Here is a 21,229-nt window from a genome sequence, read left to right as displayed (position 1 = left end):
TGGCGAACCTCCTCAATGAGTAAAAACCCAATACAGCCAAAGATCAAAATACTCCCCGTCCCCGTCACGCAAAGGCTACTTTTCGTATTCCCAGAACCTCATAGTTGATAGCTAAGAAGACCGCCTTTTTCAAAATTGGCCGCGTCAGTGTTTCCCTCTCATGGGAATCATACCACAATGCGCTCAACCCATGTTCCAACATTTGATTTGTCTTCTTCCTCATAAATCCGCCGGCCCGATCCCGCTTAGAAGTCCAAATGCTAGGTTCATTCTGTACAATGGGTTCCTTGACAAGGAGACAATTTTTCTGGATCCCTCTCTTTCTGTAAAATATTGTTCGTTCAATCCTGTCCTGTATACAACCTTGCTTCGTTTTAACGATGGCGACATCAAAAAGTTGAAAAGCGTCTAAATCCAAAGATGAACAGAAAATTTATGAACGAGTCATCTGGATTCGACACTGCTACACTTTTGAAAAGTAATCAAACTTTCAATTCTAAATTGAGTAGACTAAATCCATAGTAACGTTATCTTGATCCAGAGCAAAGTTTACCCAGGATTTAATAGATAGTTTACTTACAATGCGAGGGTGTGAAGTGCAACTCTCCGATTTGGTTGAAATTTTAAAATTAAGTGGTCCAAGTCAATACAACCAACGTATATTGAGGCAGTTTGTGCGATGGCTGGGATTTATCAAAACATTTGAGGTCAAAGTTTACAAAATGGAAGATTCTTACCAAGCGGACGAAGCAAACTCCATTTCCATTAAGCTCGAAGGGAAAAATTGTCAATTTTTCAACTTTGACCTTTGAACATATTTTTACACAATTAATTGTCCCTCTGAGAGATTAATTTTGCCGTGAGTGCGCAACAAAAAGGTGTAACAAGGAGGCCAATCCACGTCGAAGAGGTAAACGCGCGGAATAACATGACCGAAAAGGCCGACGGAGTGGAAGGATCGGGGTCGTTTTCACAATATAAAGTATGTAAGGCTTCCTCCCTAATTTTTAGGTAGGTGGTAATTAAGGGATTCATATAATATGAATCATATTACTGGTTCGGGTGGCCAGTCCAAACCGTAGGAGAACATTTTTGGTGTGTAAATCGTGGTGTAGAAAATAGGGCGACTGTATGTGTGTGTGTTTGTGTGATGTAACTGGTGGCGTAATGTGACCGTCGTGTAATAATGTGGCGTGGTGGTCACAAAATACAAAAGGCGATTGGACATTATATGAGCAGATTGCCCCGCCCAGTATTCGAAAACCGCGGTTCTGAGCATTTTGAATTTTTGAGCACACGTTACTAAACGTTTCAGCTTGACAAATTAAAAATTTCAAAAAATTATGTCCAACCATGGGTCCTAAAATAAATCCAGAAGTGGAGAGGTCAGTTTTAGTACTTTCCAAGAGTGGTTCCTCTGAACGAGACATCCAAAAACGTTTACAATGCAGTGAAATAAAGTTATCGACGGGTGCAATTCATAACATAATACATGGCGTAGGAATTAGAAGAGAAGCAAAGAACGCTGGACTTCCCATACCTCCAAATAACTATCCTCCAGTAAAAGCCTCAAAAACGGTAATCAAGAAGATTGATCGCTTAACCTCTAAAGAGAACCCACCCGGCCAACGAACTATTGCAAAAGCCGTCAACTTGTCACAAGGACATATCAGCCACATAATAAAAACAAAGTTGCACAAAAAAATCCACCGGAAGCGGTCTATTCATGTCCTCGAAGACTCCCACAAGGCAAATCGGACCACCAACTCTAGGCGCCTGTATGAGGACCACTTGGCAGGTGGAAAATCCGAATTTGTTGTCACATTGGATGAGGCATGGTTTTATCTCCAAGACTGTAAAGGGGATAGGAAAATCTGCTACACAGAACATCGGGAAGATGTTGAGAAGTATGTATGCCCAAAGAGAGAAAAGTTTGGTGACAAGATTATGGTGGTGGGCGCTATAACAGGTCGTGGGGTCCTCGACTTAATCAAAGTCCCCCCAAACCCAAAGATAAATTCTGCCAGATATGTGAGCGATGTCCTAAAACCACTGTTGGAAAAAGAATTGCCAAAACTGTATCCCACAGATTACGATAAAGTTTTTGTTCATCACGACAAAGCGTCATCGCATACCGCCACCTTTACACAACAATACGCAGAAGACCTTGAGGCCAGAAGAGGCACAAAAATCATCAAAAATACCCTAATCCCGGTCAAGTCACCCGATATATCTCCTATGGACTTTTTCGGATTTGGTCATCTGAAACAAAAAATGTTTAGCAAGCGGCCAACCACAATGGATGGGTTCTGGGAACTTCTGAAGGCGGAGTGGAGGAAAATCACCCCTGAAATGTGTCAAGGGGTATTTTCGGCGTGGAAAAAACGTTGTCGGACTGTTGCTCAGGTGCATGGAGAACACATCGAACAAATTAAGGATATCCACAGTCATCGTATTTAAGGTAATACTTTAGGTGCTCATATAATCTCCAATCGCCTTTAGTAGTTACTTGTGATGGTTCATTTATTGTCACACAATTAATTTCTACAAAACTTAGAGAGAGAGGTACAAAAGGTAAATGAGTGAGTGACGAGGGACTTAGAGGGTACGTGTTCCTCCTCTGGCTTGATGAGTCGCACTGATTAATTTTCACAAAGGTTCACAAATATATTTGGCAAAATCACTGCCACTAAATTACATACACTTCATCCACGACCAATGGATGTCAAACTTTACCCACGCGGAAGGAGGGCAATCACTATCTTCGACAAATGAGAGGAGAGGTGACGAAGGTTCACAAAATTCAGAAAAAGGTTCAAGGGAGGACAAGAAATAGAGATAAGTCGTGGTCAAACTTCAATTAATCCAGTCTGACTGGCACCCAACTTAAATTTCCCTACTCGAGTCCAGTCTCACACAATACAAAATCATCATTTTCATATCATGACAAATACATACAAATATTTTTATATTATCATGAGTCAATATTCATAAAATTACGAGGTCAAATATTAATAAAATCAATTATTTAAATCGACGACACGTGGGAAGCTTGACACCTCCACCGGCCTAATTTTCCTTCTTGGCGAGCTCATAAACTAATACGAATAGGGCGTAAAGTTAAGATGCTATTGGAGGTGGAGGACAAGAAGGAATCGTGGAACGATTAAGGTCAATAAGGCGTAGAGTTTTGGGAGTTTTGAGGGATAAATCCGGTCCGTGAGGTATTGTTTACGGGGTCCCAAGTCCGGCTCAAAAACCCAAACGGGGGAGAGTTTAAAATCTCAGTAGGGTTGACGAAATCCTGTGAAAAAAATTTCAAGAAAAAAGAAATTTGAGAGCATGCACTATTAGATATGTTTTAAGCAGATAAGATAAGTAGATAAGCAGATAAGATATCAGATTAGCAGAGTCGATCCAGCACAAATTTGATTAAGATGACATTTGTCAAAGATAAGGACGATCTCTCAATGAAAAATTTGCATCCGAAGTACCGGATACGAGCGGTTTTGGAAAGTTTAAAATTTAAAGCCCGTTTTCTCCTCTCCCGATGCAAAAACTCAAAGGATTGGGATGGTAAAATTTTGTGGTAATGAAGTGTGTTATCTAGTTTAATTAAAATCGCAGAGAATGCGCTGGGACAGCTTAATTTAAAAAAATAATCAAGTCATGATTTACGCACCCTTTGCCGGGTAATATTCCACGACTTGTGTGGGCCGCCGTTGAAACGCTCTTTGCCGCGTTACCTTGTCCATATCGTAGCTAACATATAGCACAAAACTGTCTCGAAAATTATCAAGTAACCAAACACATTCTTGCAGAATTAAACTGGGAATAGGCCAATTATAAGGTACAATGTATACCAATGTTTCGGCATTATCCTCTCCAGATACCCTGGGAAAATAAAGTACAGAAGAATGCTGCACCAGCACAACGTGAACCTTGCATTGATCCGATCGTCCAGAAATTGAGGCCGACATGTCAAGTTCATGTAACGTCGTTCCTTGAAAAGTATAGAGTATGACTGGAAATCTGGGTGTGGCACTGTGAAAAAATAATTCGTCCAGATTAAATCAACCGGAAGTAGGCTCGCTGTGCGTGAAAATGGAATTCATACCTCCAGGTACACCCTATTCTTGGTGAGGTTATGGACAATTTTAAAGCGGAAATGACAGCTATAAAGGCAAATTGAAGAATTTCGATGATACTACGATTTAGCATGTTTGTCCGAGTTGAAAGGTTTTTATTGCTGAGTGCAAAATCTGTTCTGTGTTGCAGGAACTGTTGATTACGATTATGCAGACGTGGAAAACAGGGCTGATAAATTCTAGAATAGAATAAAACATGAGAAAAACTGTATCCGCTCTCGAGCCTGACACTAAACCAGAATTTTCGGTTATCGATTAATTCATGCCACGGGTACACAATTTCCGGACTAGATTAGTTATTTGCCAAGTAAATGTATTCGACCGTTCGTATAAATACGGATGGTCCATTCATTTATTGCCACGAGTTTTCCATGCCTAATTAAACTGATTTGTACTAATATTTAAATATGCAATTATTCTTATCGCCACTGCGAGCTTGGCAATATCGAGAACTAACATGCATTCATTGGTTTGCAATCATGAAAATGGTTTATAGGATATCGTAAATTGTGATTCGTGTTACTTTACTCACAGCATATAAATAAAGAACGGAAATGAACGGAAAAAAAGAAATTTGATAATATCGTGCTCCACACCGGATACACGTGTGAAGTTGATCGACTTCGCATGTCTTTGTAAATCGTTTAAGATCTTTAAACCGTGAAAATCACTGGCTAAATTGGTTGTAGCACATAATAAAAACACAATTCTGTATTCCCTGAGGTGAAAATATACTTGGTAGAAGAATGTCCATCATTTTGCCCAAACCTTGAACAAGTAATCCCGGATTTTTGAACTTTCAGATTTATGTTTCCATATTTATAGACGATAAATTAACGAGGGCATCTTGGAAAAATGACCTATGTTTGCGGTACATAATTTATAAACGTGCCGTCCATACTTTCCCGAACCTTTCCGCAGCCTCTGGATAAGTGCTGAGTGGTCAAACAAAGCATTTGAAAAACCACAAGTTTTCTAACCCACTTTAATTTTCCTCCGGAATTAAGCATAGACTGTTATACTTAAATTGATAATTATCGTTACTATTCGTCAAAAAAATGCCAGTTTTACGGCACTAACAATATGGACAATTATAATAAAAGTGATAAATATTTTGTGACTCGTTTACAATTTGACAATTATAATCGGCAATAAATTAAAATCACTGATTCCCTATTAGGAACCTCCCAATTGCACATTTACAATTCAAATACTTATCATGCACGATTCAGATTTATTTTGCAAATTTTACTATAATTATACACATCACGCATTGATACCAGGATTGAAATTACTAATGCCAATACACAATTAACTAAAATATTTTAGATAGACGCTTATCCATGCTGACTTGTAAATATATGTATATATGTACATAGTTCAATAATATTTTGGCCTACATACAAGTAAGTCAAAATAGTTACGGCCTGTTTTTGGAATTGTTATAGAATTTTGAGATTAGATTTTGACCAAAGGTTTAATGGCGAAAAATCACGGTAAATAATTTTTATTGTAAGCAATTTTGCAAACTATAATGGGAGAATAGGCAACGCGAAGAATTTTAGATTTTGGACAAAATGGTTCGGATTAGAATTTGTTAACGTGGGATGCTTATCTAGAACATATGGATGCGTTGTTAGGTGATTTATAACCCGGTCGGAATGACTTATGATTAGATAATTCGGGACGGCTTGCGAATCTTCATTGCAACTTTTTTTAACGAATAGCCCCTGCCCCTCCAATGGGACCAGAACAGTCCTACCTGAGGTTCCTCCATGGGGCTCGAATTATTATATATAGAATTCAGGTGGGCCTACGCAGAGTAAGAAATAAAATTTAGTAAAGCAATAGCCGCAGGCGTAATAGATACTAACGCAATGACGCACTTGAGTGCAACCCTTATACCACCATCCACCGTGGAACAATGAGGCACAGCCATAGCGTCCGATCGTCTCGAATTGGGCCCCACTATTGTAACTTAATGAATCTCCTGAAAAATACACAAAGCAGGACAGTTTTGAAAATATTGCTGATTTCATTTCAGAGGTGATGAATTTTACGAAGATGGCGCAAAATCCTTGCGTTTAACATTTCACTGGGCACTGCCTTAAGCTAAATTCTGTTGTGTTGTTGCGCAATTCCAAAAATTTAAAGTAATCTGAGCGTTTTAAATTAATCACCTGCATTCCCAGTGTAACCGGCAACTTCTAAGCGGTACTTATTTCCTGCGTCAGCAACTTTGAAGTTGGCGTACATCGCATACCTCTCTTCCCCTTCCCAGTCTTCGAGATCCACCCGTAATTCTTCATATCCATCGTGCGTGAGCTCATGGATCGTTTTCAGGCCTGTACTAGGATTCAAGGGGACTTTTCATAATTTTACACAATGTGCACAGTTGAACTGGTTTAGCAGGTTAACCTAGCCAAAAGTCTGAATCAAGGCTCCCAAAACCGTGTTCATAAGCATGCCAATTTTTGTCGAACTTGATTCTTTCCTCCCCTGCCGGAGTTGGAGTTCCCCTTCGCTGAATTACGATCCATCCCTTGTCACAGATAACCTATTGAAATAGAGGTTTGTTGGCAATCATTGGTTTGTTGGCAATCTCTCACCTTCAATCTAAAGAAGCACCCGATATAGGATCTATGCAATTAATCAATTACTTGCTTATTGCGAAACGTTGAATTAGTAAGGTTGGAGCTATCTCTGCAGACCACTTCCTCATTAGAGCCTCGGGGCGACTAGCATTCATTACAAATAATATTAACTTTACGACTTCAGTAATTAAGTTTACCCTGTTCTTGTTAAGTTACTATCTTGCGTACATTGTCGGTATACTGCTTTAAAGTTTCAACCTCCCTCAGGATGGTGCCAACACCTTGAGATAATTCGGAACTTGCGTTCCTTATCTCCTTCAGGATTTCATGCTGATGTTTCTCTACCGCAGCGACTTGATACGTTAAGTTATTGAACCCATTCTGCGAAAAATTATATAACTTTAATACCAAGCATTATAGTGCCGTAAACCAAATCTTGGCTTTAGAGTTAGACTATAGAATACGATTTGAATTGGAAGACGATTGTGGATTAGCCGGGTATGAAATGCGTTGTGATTTAGTAAATTTTCCCACCTGAAGCCATTGTGTTGTTAGTAGTACCAATCGGTAATCTGACAAGTTTAGGGAGTCCAATTCCTAAAAATACAGCATGGAAGTCAAACAATATAAAGGAAAACAGGCACAGAATTATGTGATCAAATATAAATTTTGCAATGCAAATATTTAAAATTTTAAGTAATTCACAAAAAGATGGCAAAAGGGTTTCGTTGACCAGGGGTCAACGAAAATTTGCCGAAAACGTTAATTATCTCCCGCTCCTATATCTTAAATATCAGTTTTCAATATTATTTTCGTGCCAGTCTTCGGACCTAGCGCATGCAAATAAATCACGCTTATTTTGACAAGCGCATCGATTATTCACTACAGCCAGAAATCGGGCTCAATATCAAGCTCAAAAGACGGCGAATTGAATTTTGTTATCTAAGGTGTACATTGAAAGGTATGATAGGGTTCGTTCAAACCACGCAGGTAGTACGTCGAAACAGGGTAAAGTGAGACGTGGGTAGGTTGCTGTGAATCAATTATGGAAGACAAGGACGAAACGGTGGCAGATGATGCGGATGTACCACAAGAAATTCCATGAAATGCCATGTGGTCTGACCGCTACATGTGGCTTTCCACGGTTTATTCTTAGGAGGGAAACTTACGAGGTTGTCAGTGACCGATCTGCTTGAAATTTTTACCAAAGATAGTTTGACATGAATGAACCTTAACCCTAGAAGGTTTTGACTCCATGGCCACAAACGGGTGAGAAATAAATTTCGAAAGTTTCAAATTTTCTCATCAAGGGATGCCATTCTATCTGAGCTCACTCTAGTTCTATGGGGAGGATGTTGTAATGCTTATAAGCATTGGAATTTTGAAATTGAGCCAGTCTTGCAAATCTTCACCGATCTTCAAAATTCGAAATGTTTTGGAAACTTTGGGTCATGGACTAGAATATATAATTTCAAATTTTTGAAATTTGACCTCATTCGCCTGTTATCAAGGTCACAAGGTCAAAAATAACCACATTTCCATGGTTCGCAAAAATTGATTGTCACCAAATTTTAATGAAAATTTCGAAATTAAAAAACTTGGGGAGTGTCAAAATATGACCAGTGGTGCTTGTAAAAAATTGTGGGTGTGGCTGGGGGTGTGGAAAAAAATAAATCAGGTTAAAATTACTGTGTTTTATCGCTTCGGGGTGTGAAAAATATCAAAGTCCTACCAGGGCCACACCCTCTGACGGCATTTACATTAGCGGATATAATTATTCAATCCCCACCCACAGGGGGTGTGCCCATCAGCGCTTTCGGCGTTAATAACTTCAATTGCCTAGTGCGACACCAATAATTTATCGGGATGGAATGGGGACCCTGATGGTGACGTCCAATCACCAAAAACCACACCCCCAGGTGGGTGTGCCTTAAGGAACTTTGGGTAATACCTTTATAAAGCATGTCACGCGACGCAAATAATTTATCTGAAACTCAAGATAACCCCTATTATCACGTCCAATTACAATTATCCAGAACCACACCCCCAAGTTGGATTGGTTCTCAACGGCTTTTTGACGTTAACGAAGGCACATCATATGATGCACGTAGCGTATCCCGTCACAATGAGGGGGTCTAGACGGCATTTCAAATATATAAAGCCACACCCTCGGTGGGTGTGGTTCGCAGCGAATTTTCCGTCTTATCAGATCCATGTCATGTGACATGTCATTTTTCTCAGCTCGATTAGTCGATCTCAACTAAATAACTTAAACTTACGAACTTAAAATATTCGTAGTATGTATTCATATGCGGGCCAACTAGAACATAAATTTAAAGGGTAATAAACCGTTGTAACGTTATAAGTAGCTCACCCTGTAATAATGAGTTTGACATAATATTGCATTAATGGTGCAGAATAAGCGTGCTAAAGATATACATAATTGTAATATAATTTTGCATCAATGGTGGAAACTAAACGATTTAAATGAATCCACAATTTTGACATAAAATGTTAAAAAACTTGATGTCAAAATTATGGTTATTTCTTCCAGTTCTTCTCCACTTTTGGTGCGTTTTGCATCTATTCCCTGAATTGTGTTGCACCATTTAGAGTCACCGATTGTTCGATATCAGTGGTGCTAATAAGTCGGTTACGAATGCCAATAACTCGCTTTAATGCGTATCAATTGATGCAAAAAAGTCGTTAACACACAGACGGACAAGAGGAATTCAATAGCTCCCGTGCTGCGCAGGGTGAGCTAATAAAGAAATCAACTAAAAAGGTTCCCGAAACAGAGGTCGACGCCGCCGACAAAAGTTCGGAGCCGATTTTATTTTTGCCTTAATACTTAGATTGTGGTCGAATTATAATTTGGATAGTCGATATTTTGTCAATATTTTCTGTTCGAAACCAGACTTTTCATTATATGGTCTCTTGTTCTCTTTTTGATGAATTCATTATGCGTATGCATGACGAAATTTGATTCGCTTTTGTTCAGACGAATTTTGAGTTGTTACTTTTTGGAGATATTTTTGCTGTATGGTACAGCCAAATGTACAGCCTGAACCTTACTTCATTGCGTGTATGCCCTTGAATTTATTAATATTTTAAAAATCACAACTTTCCAAGAAACCGTAGAAAATTTTACCAGAAATTACGGGTGATTCTTAAAACCTTTCCAATAAAAAAATTTTCAATTTATTTCAAAAATTTTTAAAAAATTCCAAAGATTGTTCGATTAAAGATTCTTCGATTCTAACCGTATTACCCACTTATTTGCTCAGAATTTCATGGCGAATACGAATATGAACTTAGATTTTGAAAATGTTGAGCTTTAAGGAAGTTGTTTTGGATCGCCCCAAACCAGTTTTTCCCATTTCTTCCAGTTCCCATTGAGTTTAGATGGTGGTAAAAAGTTCCTTCTTCCCACTTTTTTCCACTGCCCTGGTCAATTTGGCTTTTACCAATCGAAACCCTGTACATATATTTGAAGCTACTAAATCGCCAAGTTATATAAGAAAATAGTGTGTATGGTAAAAGCCAATTTCGTAATTTTCGAATAAATGAATGAATATTTGAATAATTGAATAAACGAATGCATATTTGAATGAATGTTTGAATGAATGAATGTGTGATTGAATGAATGTGTGATTGAATAAACGAATGAATATTTGAATGAATGTTGTTCATACTAGATGCTAATGAATGAATAATTTAATGAATAATTTCTCGTTGAACACGTATTTATATTCTTAATCCTCTTGCCGAGACCTTTCTAACGATACCCCTATCATGGAGCTATGTGAGACTATTAAGTTGTTCGTAAGTTTAAGTTGTTTAGTTGAGATCGACTAATCGAGCTGAGAAAAATGACATGTCACATGACATGGATCTGATAAGACGGAAAATTCGCTGCGAACCACACCCACCGAGGGTGTGGCTTTATATATTTGAAATGCCGTCTAGACCCCCTCATTGTGACGGGATACGCTACGTGCATCATATGATGTGCCTTCGTTAACGTCAAAAAGCCGTTGAGAACCAATCCAACTTGGGGGTGTGGTTCTGGATAATTGTAATTGGACGTGATAATAGGGGTTATCTTGAGTTTCAGATAAATTATTTGCGTCGCGTGACATGCTTTATAAAGGTATTACCCAAAGTTCCTTAAGGCACACCCACCTGGGGGTGTGGTTTTTGGTGATTGGACGTCACCATCAGGGTCCCCATTCCATCCCGATAAATTATTGGTGTCGCACTAGGCAATTGAAGTTATTAACGCCGAAAGCGCTGATGGGCACACCCCCTGTGGGTGGGGATTGAATAATTATATCCGCTAATGTAAATGCCGTCAGAGGGTGTGGCCCTGGTAGGACTTTGATATTTTTCACACCCCGAAGCGATAAAACACAGTAATTTTAACCTGATTTATTTTTTTCCACACCCCCAGCCACACCCACAATTTTTTACAAGCACCACTGGTCATATTTTGACACTCCCCAAGTTTTTTAATTTCGAAATTTTCATTAAAATTTGGTGACAATCAATTTTTGCGAACCATGGAAATGTGGTTATTTTTGACCTTGTGACCTTGATAACAGGCGAATGAGGTCAAATTTCAAAAATTTGAAATTATATATTCTAGTCCATGATCCAAAGTTTCCAAAACATTTCGAATTTTGAAGATCGGTGAAGATTTGCAAGACTGGCTCAATTTCAAAATTCCAATGCTTATAAGCATTACAACATCCTCCCCATAGAACTAGAGTGAGCTCAGATAGAATGGCATCCCTTGATGAGAAAATTTGAAACTTTCGAAATTTATTTCTCACCCGTTTGTGGCCATGGAGTCAAAACCTTCTAGGGTTAAGGTTCATTCATGTCAAACTATCTTTGGTAAAAATTTCAAGCAGATCGGTCACTGACAACCTCGTAAGTTTCCCTCCTATTATGACAATCAGGTAACATATCCTGCCAACTGCCAAGGAGGTTTGCTCTTGCACGAGCTGCTCTAAATTTATTTATTTTATTTTAGTTTAAATTAAATTTAATTGGTTTATAACTTAATTTGTAATTGGCAATGTGCGAAATTTCTTCAGTACCAAGCCGTGAAAGGCTTTTAGTGACAAAGTACATTCCTAAATTTCTTATTTGTATTATTTTAATTTGAATTAACACGTGGCCTTTGCCACTCCACTTGGTTGGTTGGGGAATCAAAATTGGTTTGTATCTCAAAATTTGTGTGGTTTTTTGTGCAATTTTTTCCACTAATATAGTTTAAGGTAATCTAAATTTTAATTGGCTAGTAATTTGGAATAATTATCTGTATTTAAATTTACAAACTTAACCAGACTTGGTATGCAACCAACTTTGTCGCGTTCCTTAGAGCTGCGAGTTGGTTTCGTTTGTTCATCTTGTAAAATTATAATTTGATTGTAGAAGTATTGGCTTAGAGAGGTTGGAAACTGTCGAAACATGGCATTCTGCTTACTGTAGTAGCTTGTGTGTAAGTTAGAGTTACCTTCTTTAGTCTTATACACTATTATTGTATCATTTGTTCATATAAAGCAGTATAATAAAACTTATTATTATTATTATTATCACCAGCGAGCCAACATTTTAACGGTCAATGGTTGTTATTTGCCGTAAGTAATACATGGAGAATCCTGCCTCCGGCCTCACCACCAACACCACCGTGTATTCCATCCAGCAAAGAAAAACCATTGACCGTAAAAATGTTGGCTCGTTGGTGATATGCTACCTGCTTGCCATAATATATAGCTTACCCTTTCCACGATTGTGGTAGGTTGAGCGGGTAGACTTCTTTTTTCTCGTGATTTCTTTTCCAGGTGGGTTTTTTGCTCCTTGTCAACGATAGGCTTCATTATGCCTGGAAAGTTATCAATGGTAGTTCGCAAACCTTCTAATTTCTGATTCACCGCGTAAGAAATAGTTTGTAATTGGTCTTTGAAGTCGTCAGTTTGTCTTCGCTCTAAAATTCTTATTCGTTGCTCGAATTTGGCTTCCAAGGCTGCAAGGTCATCTTTCGTCGGAATTTTGAATAACTGAGTGCTTAACTAAAATAATACATAAATAAGTTTTAAGAATTAATTCTAAAATCAATGATTATGTACATTTGTTTTAGTTTCGCCGACCAAGTTTTTCACTAAAACAACTAATTCCAGCTGGATTTAAATGTCACAAAAAAGTAAAAATGAAAAATCGTACAAACATGCAAATATTTACTTACACGCTCCAAGAGATTATTTTGCCTGGAAATTAGTTCATCGTTAAGATCAGCGGCTTGAACCTGAAAGAAATTAAACTACCACTTTTCTAAAATTTAAGTAATTAACACTTAAAATTATTGAGAACAGTAAAAAAAATACAATCAGGTTTTTAATCAAACTTTTGAAGCAGTTGAGGCTTCAATAAGTTAAACTTGACTACTAATGAATTTTTATAAGTTCAATTGAATAATATGGATAACATACCAAATTAAGATATTGCAAAACCACTCCTCCAAAAAATATCTGGAGATATAAAGAGCGATTGAAATTCCGTGGAGAAATATACATGACTAAATTGCTGTGTTGATCGTCTTGTGTGAAACGAAATGATGTTGGTAGCTCAAAGTTTGCAAGAGTAAATAAAGTAATTGAGATCCTGATACAATTGCTTGGAAATGGTGTGCTACAGACACCGCGGAACCGTGAGGACATTTCTATGAGGGCATTGCACACAGGTTCTGCTTCCCCAGAAATTTCACTCTGCTTGATCAGTGATAAATAAATGCCTATTTATATTCGCAATGGTGTTTACAGCCTTTCATACTTTCTTCACATTGGAACACTTTTTTCACGCGGAACAGTAACATGGCAACTAATGGCATTAATGACTTACTAAAATTATTAAGGCAAACTAAATTCAACCCAGTAAATCTTTCCATTAAAGTAATAATATTAAGTTTGTACCATTTAGTAAAGAGGCCTTCGCTTGGATGGGTTGGATAGTATCCAATGGATACATTCGAATGAGTTTAGAGTAAGAAAATATTGAGAGATTTTTATATTTCGAGAACCTGAACCCATGTAATTATACATAATACGCATAAAATACAAATTACGACAAGAATTACAAAAAATTACTCTTGGGCAAAACCCCTACACATGTGTTGTTTTTCTGCTTGATTTTTCAATTTGCGTGGCCCCCATGTTCCGTGGCGCCTGCGTGAGCACATTGACCTATCTACGCTGCACAAAATTCGTACTAATCAAGCGAATTTGACTCGAATAAATGGCTGTGTAAATATATTTACTGCCTTACTCGACATCTTCGCCTTACTGATAACTTTCTTTGCTAATACGTATAAATAAGTACATATGCAGCTGCGGTACGTATAAATAGTGAGGGACAGATGCCAACATGAAGACTACATTTGTCTATATGGTTACATTAATATGTCACGCGTCATTTATTCATTCATACATCACGTTCATAAAGAACGTCCGGGAATGAATGGGAATGGTCTGAAAATGTGGTCATAAAATCACAATGAGTTATCGGAATTTTAAACTTTTTGCATATGTATAATACCAAATACGTACCTACATAATTTAATTAATAGCTAAGGCCGCCACACCCCCGTTGGCGACTAGTTCGATTTTCTTGCGAAGATTTTTCATTAAATTTTTTCCCGAAGTTTTTGCCACTTCCGAGGTGATTTTCTTCCATCGTCCTTTGAATTTTCGAAAGGTGTCAGGCACATCTTGAAGCCGGGAGTATACTGACTTAGAACGTGCCGAGAATTTTTCGATTGGGCGGAGTTGGGGTACATTAGGTGGGTTGATATCTTTTGGTACGAAATCAATATTTTTCTTTCTGAGGTACTCGGTCACTTTCTTTGCATAGTGACAAGTGGCGAGGTCAGGCCAAAACAAAACTTTATCATTTTTGTGAAACCTATTAATAAATGCTTCCAATCCAGCCTTGACGCAATTTTTCAGATAAATATCTTGATTGATATTCCCTTCGAGAACTACCGGGTCTGATACATGTCCGTGACTGGAGATGCATTGCCAAATGCAATATTTCTTTGGAAATTTGTCTTTTTTTCGTACTTTTTCTTCATAAGCCACTTCAGAGGGATCCGAGCTATGAAAAAAATGACGCCCTGGAAGATTTGAAGGGTCAACCGGAACATACGTTTCGTCATCCAGGATCACTACTTTTCCACGCATTTTCTTCAACAATTTTTGACAGCAATCCTTGATCCGACTTTCTTGCACGGGCTTGTAATTTGGTGCAGGTTTTTTGGTCCTTGCTTTGATTCCTAATTTATGGACCTTAATTTCCCCCAGGTAGCTTTTGGAAATTTTGACTTTCCTGGCAGCTACAGCTACTGACGTTGATGGCTTGGTTTTGAAAATTTTTTCAATTCTATTTTTCACTCGAGTGGTCGCTAGCTTCGCCGGACGACCAGCTGGCTTCTTGAATTGCACATTTTCGGAATCCTTGAACTTTTTTATGTAGGAATACACATTTGAACTTGGAATTCCTTCCTGCTTAAAAAAGTTCCAGGTCACCTTGGAGTCTCGGTTGGCTGTCGTGTTGTAGAACTCCATCACTCGTTTTGCTAACAGCTCCCTTTCAAACAAGCTTCTTCTACCCTTATCCATTTTTGAAATTTAAGAGTGATATACCAAATTGACCCTAATGAAGTGGGCTTTCAGAAATTTAAATTATTATAGTTCGCGGGTTTATTGATTTGTCAATATACTCGCTAGAGCGCGCATTCCCATTCATTCCCGGACGTTCTTTACATACGTCTTAAAAAATAGGTTGGCTTTACCATGAAATACGTAACATATTTAGTATGCTGCAATTAAATAATAATAAGTTTTCCGACATAAAACCCTTCCTTGTACGATAAACCCAAATTGATTTAACCAATGCAAAGTCTTCATCTGCATTATTGTGCAGACAGATCCTTCACATTTCATAGTAATTTGATCAAAAAATGGAATGCCAACTTGGTACCGGTTAAAATAATCTTGTTTTTGTGGATATGTATTTAAATCATACTATCCCACCACCCACCCGCAGGGCAAGCGTAGACCTGCATCCGGAAAAAATTGGAGTTAGACCTGCAAGTCGCCGAAGGCGACCTGCAGCGCATAGCTGGACCTGCAGGTCGCCGAAGGCGACCTGCAGGTCCTAATCATAACAAATTAAAGCGTTTGCTTCAATCAACGAAGACCTGCAGACGGCGGACAGAGCAATTTTCACATTTACATTGGCATACTTTAAAATGTCCTAAAATAAACCGATCAGTTCTCGTCCAGGTATGGTACGAGTATGGTAATTAATGACATTAGTCTAAATACCGACCTTCCTCGTCAAATGCCCAATCTTGTTTCTATACTCTTGCAATTTACAATTTGCAAATGTGAATGAATAATGCAAAGAGAAACTGAATGGAACGGGTTTCGCTGTGTTAGCCACATATCATACAATTTCCACCCAGCTCGCAATCACTCTTTGCTGAGGAAAGTGGGACGTGCATTTAAGTGTGCAAAGATTCGCATTCGCATTCACGCTGTGATGAGGAAAGTGGGACATGCATTTAAGTCTGTAAAAACTTGCAGTCGCATTCTAAACGCCTTAGTTTGTGGAAGGTGGTCTACTGATTATATAACTTTACAAATGTTATACACTTCATCTAATATGGTAAGATTCTGTATTCTTTTGTTCTCATTTCTTAACAAAACCATACTCAAATTTTCAGATTTAGAAAACTCTAATTTAAAAAACCTATCAGTACAGCTTTGCGGAGCCCGACCCAGGGTAATGAAGTATCGGTGTGGGTTACCCCATAGGGTCACTCACGATGAGAATTTTGTCAGTTGCACGTCATATCCTTTCATTTTCCTTTTTTAAAAGCCACTGGCTATCTTTATGCTAATTTGCATCTCCATTGGATGAATTTGAACAATCGGTATGGGTCACCCGTTGGGGTCCCTTCGTATGAAAAATTTTCACATTTCACCTCATATTTGTTCATTAGAAGCAATTAGCTACCTCCATGCCAAATTGCATCATTCTACCTCCATTTCGAATATTCTGCATCATGGACCCCCACCACTCAAATAACCCCCACCGGTCAACCACTTGACCGATTTTGCTCATCTTCGAACTTGATTACTAATTTGGCATGTTTTAAATGTGTGCCAAATTTCAAGTCGCTAAGACAAGTTTAAAGAGAGTAATCGATGGACGGACAGACGGACATCTCGGGTACATAAGCCCTGGGTCGGGCTAAAAAGCCTGTTAAATTTTCGAATTTGTATGTTTACTTATATATCCTAAATTAATTTTTAACTGGCTGAAAATAGTGGGGTAGGTTGGCACCTCCATTATGGTAACAGTTCTTAATTTTTGTCAAATTCGTCATTTTTAGGGAAGATAATGGGATTATTTTTGCTAATAATGGCCTGCCACGCTGTTGAAATTGAACCAATTAGCAGACACCGGACCTGTTCACTTCCAATCAATGAAGTGAACATGAAAATGGCCCAACGTTTGGAGAGGAGGAATTTCTGGAATTACGAGTATTTATTTTAAATATCTGTCACTTAAATGATAAATGGGGATTTATTTTATATTTGGTAATTATTAGGCAAAGTGTCGGAAGAATGAGGATGCAGCCAAGTATCATCCTTGGGGCACAAAGGTTCTTTGGCTACAGAAACATCATACAAATCCAAAAGTCCAAATTTATGAAATTTGCAGCCCGCAGAACAATGCAGGTATGAATCGTGACGGGCTGCATACGATCGGCGGAAGACGAATACCAGAAAAAAGTGTCGACTTCAATCAAATTGGGTTCGTAAACCCAATCAAAGATGGGGTGTCATTCTTACCTTGGGTGACACCCAAAGCAACAAAATCTTGTTATGCTGTGTTCATTCTGGAATCAACGGGGTCACAAACGGATGCCCCGCGATTGCCTACTCTTGGCCGACAATTTTTTAAAATTACGTGGGCGTGTTGGGAGGGGGTGTGGCTTTTATTGAGATCCCACTTTTGCGCCGCAGCTATTGCACCTACAGGGTCAAAATTTAACATGAACATACCTTGGGTCAATCAAAACAAGGACCATTTTCGCTTTTTTCGAAACTAGGTCACGGTGACCGTGTGTGGGTCAAAATGCAAAATCCGTCAAATAGGTCGTAACCGGGTCATGTGGGGTATCGTCGGATGAGAGGATTCGGAATATGTATACTTTGTAGGGAGTATGACCACTCCCTGATGTTACAGAGGCAGAATTTTCAATTTTCCAGAATTTAACACGGCAGTAGATTGAGAGCTAACATAGCAACAGATGGGAACAAACTCAAAAATTCATTGGTCCCTGGATCATAAGTGAGATGCTATACACCCCACAAAGTATATATATTCTGAATCTCCTCATCAATACACTTCTCACTATACCCCGTATATGGGGTTATGTGAGACTTTATGTCCCAATTTGTCCCACTGACCTCTGAAACAAGGTCAGGTAGGTCGATTTCGACTTTGAGGTAATTTAACTATACCGGCTTACTAAGGGCCAATAATATACCAAAATTTGAAACAAATCGAACAAGTGGTCATTACGGAAATTAGCATTAAGGGTACTTTGTACCAATTTCGAGATGTTCCAATAAAGTACCCTTAATACGTGACCTAGGAGGTTAGGTTCTACCCAACGGCATTCTAAGTAGAATATAGGGTTTCTGCAGAGATTTGAAAGGCTAGAAACCAGAAAGACACCATTTCATAAACGTGGAAGTTATGGCTAAAAATCGAAAAAATGGGTCGAAAATTTCAGCTTAAAATCATTATAAGTCCACAACCGCAAATTATGCTTAGTGGTGGCAGGGGGTGGGGCAATTTGAAAGTCGGGGAAAAAATGTATTATTATTTTTCCAAACTGAATCCATTGATGACATTTAGTTTCCTATCCAAGAGACTGTGAAAAATCGCTTGTACAGTTCGTCATTAGAACTCAAGTCGCCCAGAGCTAGACCGACTGGGGGTCCAGTTTCAGAAATTTCATAATTCAGTTGAGATCCCATCATTCGGCTGAGAAAAAGGACATATCACATGACAGGGTTTGGATTAAACCGGGAAAACGCCAATAACCACACCCACTGGGGGTGTGGTTTCGGAATTTTACTTCCTCTGTCGGAATCTCCTCGTCGAGCTGAGAAAAATGATATGTCACACCCATGTTTTGGGTGAAATCGAAAAGACGCCCAGAGCCACACCCACTGGGGGGTGGGCATGTGACCAATTGAAAATTTTTAAATGTGACCTGTGTATCGGGGTATGTTGTCGACAAGCGATTCGATTTTTATACTTTGAAATTCCGCTGCAGGAATTATTTTTATTTTACGTGTTTTTTGAACTTGTGACCTTAATTGCAAGGGGGTGTGGTCGAATTTAAAAAATCTGGGATTAAATGTTTCGCCGTTTGACTTGAAGTTTCCAAAACAGGGGGAATTTTGAAAATCGGTCAACAATTGGAAAAGTAATTCGAGTTTCAAATTTGCAATGCTGACAAGCATTACGAGATCGGCCAATAAGCCTCTTAGCAAGATATAATATAAAATGTGCTTAATTATTATGCCTCAACCATAGTCGTTGCACGGTTGTCACACAAGGATTCGTCCCAGGGACATTTAGGATAACCAAGGCCACGCCTAATTCCAATAACGATTGCGAGAATGGTGTTTTTATTGATATTCAACAACAGGAGCAGATTGAAAGGGAATGTGAAAGTGAGCAGCCAGCCGTGCCACCTCCAGACAATGACAGAGAACAGGCGGTTTGCAGGCGATCCCAACTCGTCCAAACGTTTATGAGCTTTGGTGACACTCATTCTTCTAAACCTGAATTCCTGCATCCAGACTTACAAGGAGACGTCTTAGATGCTTACTCCATATCGTACCCAGCACTTAGGGTGCACTTGCCTGAAATAGTACAAGCTCGACAAAATGAAGAAAGCATACTGGAAGTCAACTGGAGAAATCTACAAGCTGCCGTAAAAAAACTTCGTCCCTCTATTGAACCATGGTTGGAGGAAAGGAACCCAAAGTTTTGGGAATGGTTGCAGTTCCAGGAAAGAATGGGAAGAGCGACCAGTGCCGACCCTGCAATTTCTGCACAGAATACTGATGAAGGAACTGGTATTACAGTTGCCTTCACATGTTCGTTATGCTCTAAATATCATGGGAAAGGGGTTCTTCATGAGCGATATGAAAACGCAATGGCTAGGCCTGAGGGATATACAACTATGAACGACAAAACTCTCAAGGATGTACTTATCGGGCACCACAGAAAGGATTGGCACAAAGAAGCTCTTCGATTAGAGGAAGAGAAAAAAGAATTTTCACTAAAGCGTTTCTTGGAAATAATGCAAGATCAGTCACTACAAAAGTTAGGACAGAAGGAACAGGCAACAGCGTTAATGCTGATGACAGTATATGGAGAAGTAAGAATGGATGTGGCTACCAATAAACATTCCACGAGGTGTGATTTGCTCGAATTTCGTGGAGTCAACATAGGTTACCATCATAAAGACAAGAACGCATGGCTCAGGATGGCTACACACATGTCTGATCAAATACAAACAAAATATTTGATGCGGTTGACAAAACGGCAACGACCCATAGCATTTATCACAGATACTACAACAGACTCAATGGGGGTCGAGGTTTTGGTAGTGCTTATTCAATCTGTGGAAGAAGGAGCACCTGTTGTATTATTTCTCGGGTCATAGAATCCGAATTAACACAACTGGCAAGGGGTACCTTCGAGAAATTATAAAGATGATAAAAGGAATATCTGACAAAGTTAAGAAAAACATGCCTTCTTTGAATCTGCAAAAGTACCTTGAAGACAATCTAGTTGCATTCATAGCCGATTGAGCGGCAGTTATGCAAGCAGAAGGGAAAGGACTTGGAGTTAGACTTTCGAGGGAATTCAAGAAGGACCCTAAGAAACTCATTCGGGTACACTGTGCACCCCACAAGCTAAATCTTGCAGCCAAACACACAGTCAGACCCAACTCACATATCAAAAAATTCGAAGCACACCAAAAGGAAATTGCTAATTTTTATAATGCCCAAAATGGTAAAACATCCGAAATTTTATCAAATCAATAGCAGGTGACTTCCGAAGCGAAGTCATGTCCTACTTCCTTGATGGTCAGTTCTGCAAGTTTAACGTGCTCGATCCGCAAAGCATGAAGGAAGACGAGATGCGTGAACGACGATTTCAAATTTCCGCGATGCGAGCCATAGCTATGGTGCAGGAATTAAAATTAAAGACAATTCTTGCTGAAAGGTGAAATGGCCGAACCTGTAATTGAAATAACATTGAAAACTGCAATTTGAATTACTTTTCAATTGTCGACCCATTTTCAAAATACCGCCCGTT

At 38.8% G+C, this 21,229-nt stretch overlaps 2 protein-coding genes across 5 annotated transcripts; one reads left to right on the top strand and one right to left on the bottom strand.

Annotated features, from left to right (window-relative positions):
• Positions 1 to 5,353: 5,353 nt before the first annotated feature.
• Positions 5,354 to 13,738, bottom strand: LOC110856204 (fibrinogen-like protein 1). Of its 3 annotated transcripts, none has more exons than XM_035856956.1 (10): positions 13,720 to 13,738; positions 12,996 to 13,055; positions 12,532 to 12,822; positions 7,277 to 7,339; positions 6,971 to 7,123; positions 6,809 to 6,886; positions 6,567 to 6,705; positions 6,329 to 6,493; positions 6,035 to 6,138; positions 5,354 to 5,961 (listed from the first exon to the last, which is right to left on the bottom strand). In XM_035856956.1, the coding sequence occupies exons 1-10, from the start codon at positions 13,720 to 13,722 to the stop codon at positions 5,821 to 5,823; spliced, it is 1,197 nt and encodes a 398-aa protein (XP_035712849.1). In that variant the 5' UTR covers positions 13,723 to 13,738; the 3' UTR covers positions 5,354 to 5,820. The 3 variants fall into 3 exon arrangements, with proteins under 3 accessions (XP_035712849.1, XP_021960361.2, XP_021960362.2); XM_022104669.2 differs by lacking the exon at positions 13,720 to 13,738 and adding an exon at positions 13,240 to 13,672 and having other exon boundaries at positions 12,996 to 13,070; XM_022104670.2 differs by lacking the exon at positions 13,720 to 13,738 and adding an exon at positions 13,240 to 13,671.
• A 2,584-nt stretch (positions 13,739 to 16,322) lies between these two features.
• LOC118437665 lies at positions 16,323 to 20,874 on the top strand. Of its 2 annotated transcripts, XM_035856900.1 has the most exons (4): positions 16,323 to 16,474; positions 17,205 to 17,355; positions 17,424 to 17,477; positions 17,537 to 20,874. In XM_035856900.1, exon 4 carries the CDS (start codon positions 19,650 to 19,652, stop codon positions 20,568 to 20,570), a length of 921 nt encoding a protein of 306 aa, XP_035712793.1. In that variant the 5' UTR covers positions 16,323 to 16,474; positions 17,205 to 17,355; positions 17,424 to 17,477; positions 17,537 to 19,649; the 3' UTR covers positions 20,571 to 20,874. The 2 variants fall into 2 exon arrangements, with proteins under 2 accessions (XP_035712793.1, XP_035712792.1); XM_035856899.1 differs by having other exon boundaries at positions 17,424 to 20,874.
• The last annotated feature ends 355 nt before the right edge of the window (positions 20,875 to 21,229 follow it).

Source organism: Folsomia candida, unplaced genomic scaffold (genome assembly GCF_002217175.1).
Source record: "Folsomia candida strain VU population unplaced genomic scaffold, ASM221717v1 Fcan01_Sc015, whole genome shotgun sequence".
NCBI classification, from domain to species: Eukaryota; Metazoa; Arthropoda; class Collembola; order Entomobryomorpha; family Isotomidae; genus Folsomia; species Folsomia candida.
This window is presented reverse-complemented; position numbering and strand designations above follow the sequence as displayed.

What these genes read in the sequence shown, in the direction of transcription:
- LOC110856204 (XM_022104669.2), bottom strand. Translation starts at nt 13,467, where the DNA reads ATGTCCTCACGGTTCCGCGGTGTCTGTAGCACACCATTTCCAAGCAAT. An exon ending in CAACGTTTCGCAATAAGCAA is followed by an intron (nt 6,706 to 6,808) that starts GTAATTGATTAA and finishes CTATTTCAATAG; the next exon opens with GTTATCTGTGACAAGGGATG. An exon ending in GGTATAAGGGTTGCACTCAA is followed by an intron (nt 5,962 to 6,034) that starts GTGCGTCATTGC and finishes TACTCTGCGTAG; the next exon opens with GCCCACCTGAATTCTATATA.
- LOC118437665 (XM_035856900.1), top strand. Translation starts at nt 19,650, where the DNA reads ATGAGCTTTGGTGACACTCATTCTTCTAAACCTGAATTCCTGCATCCA.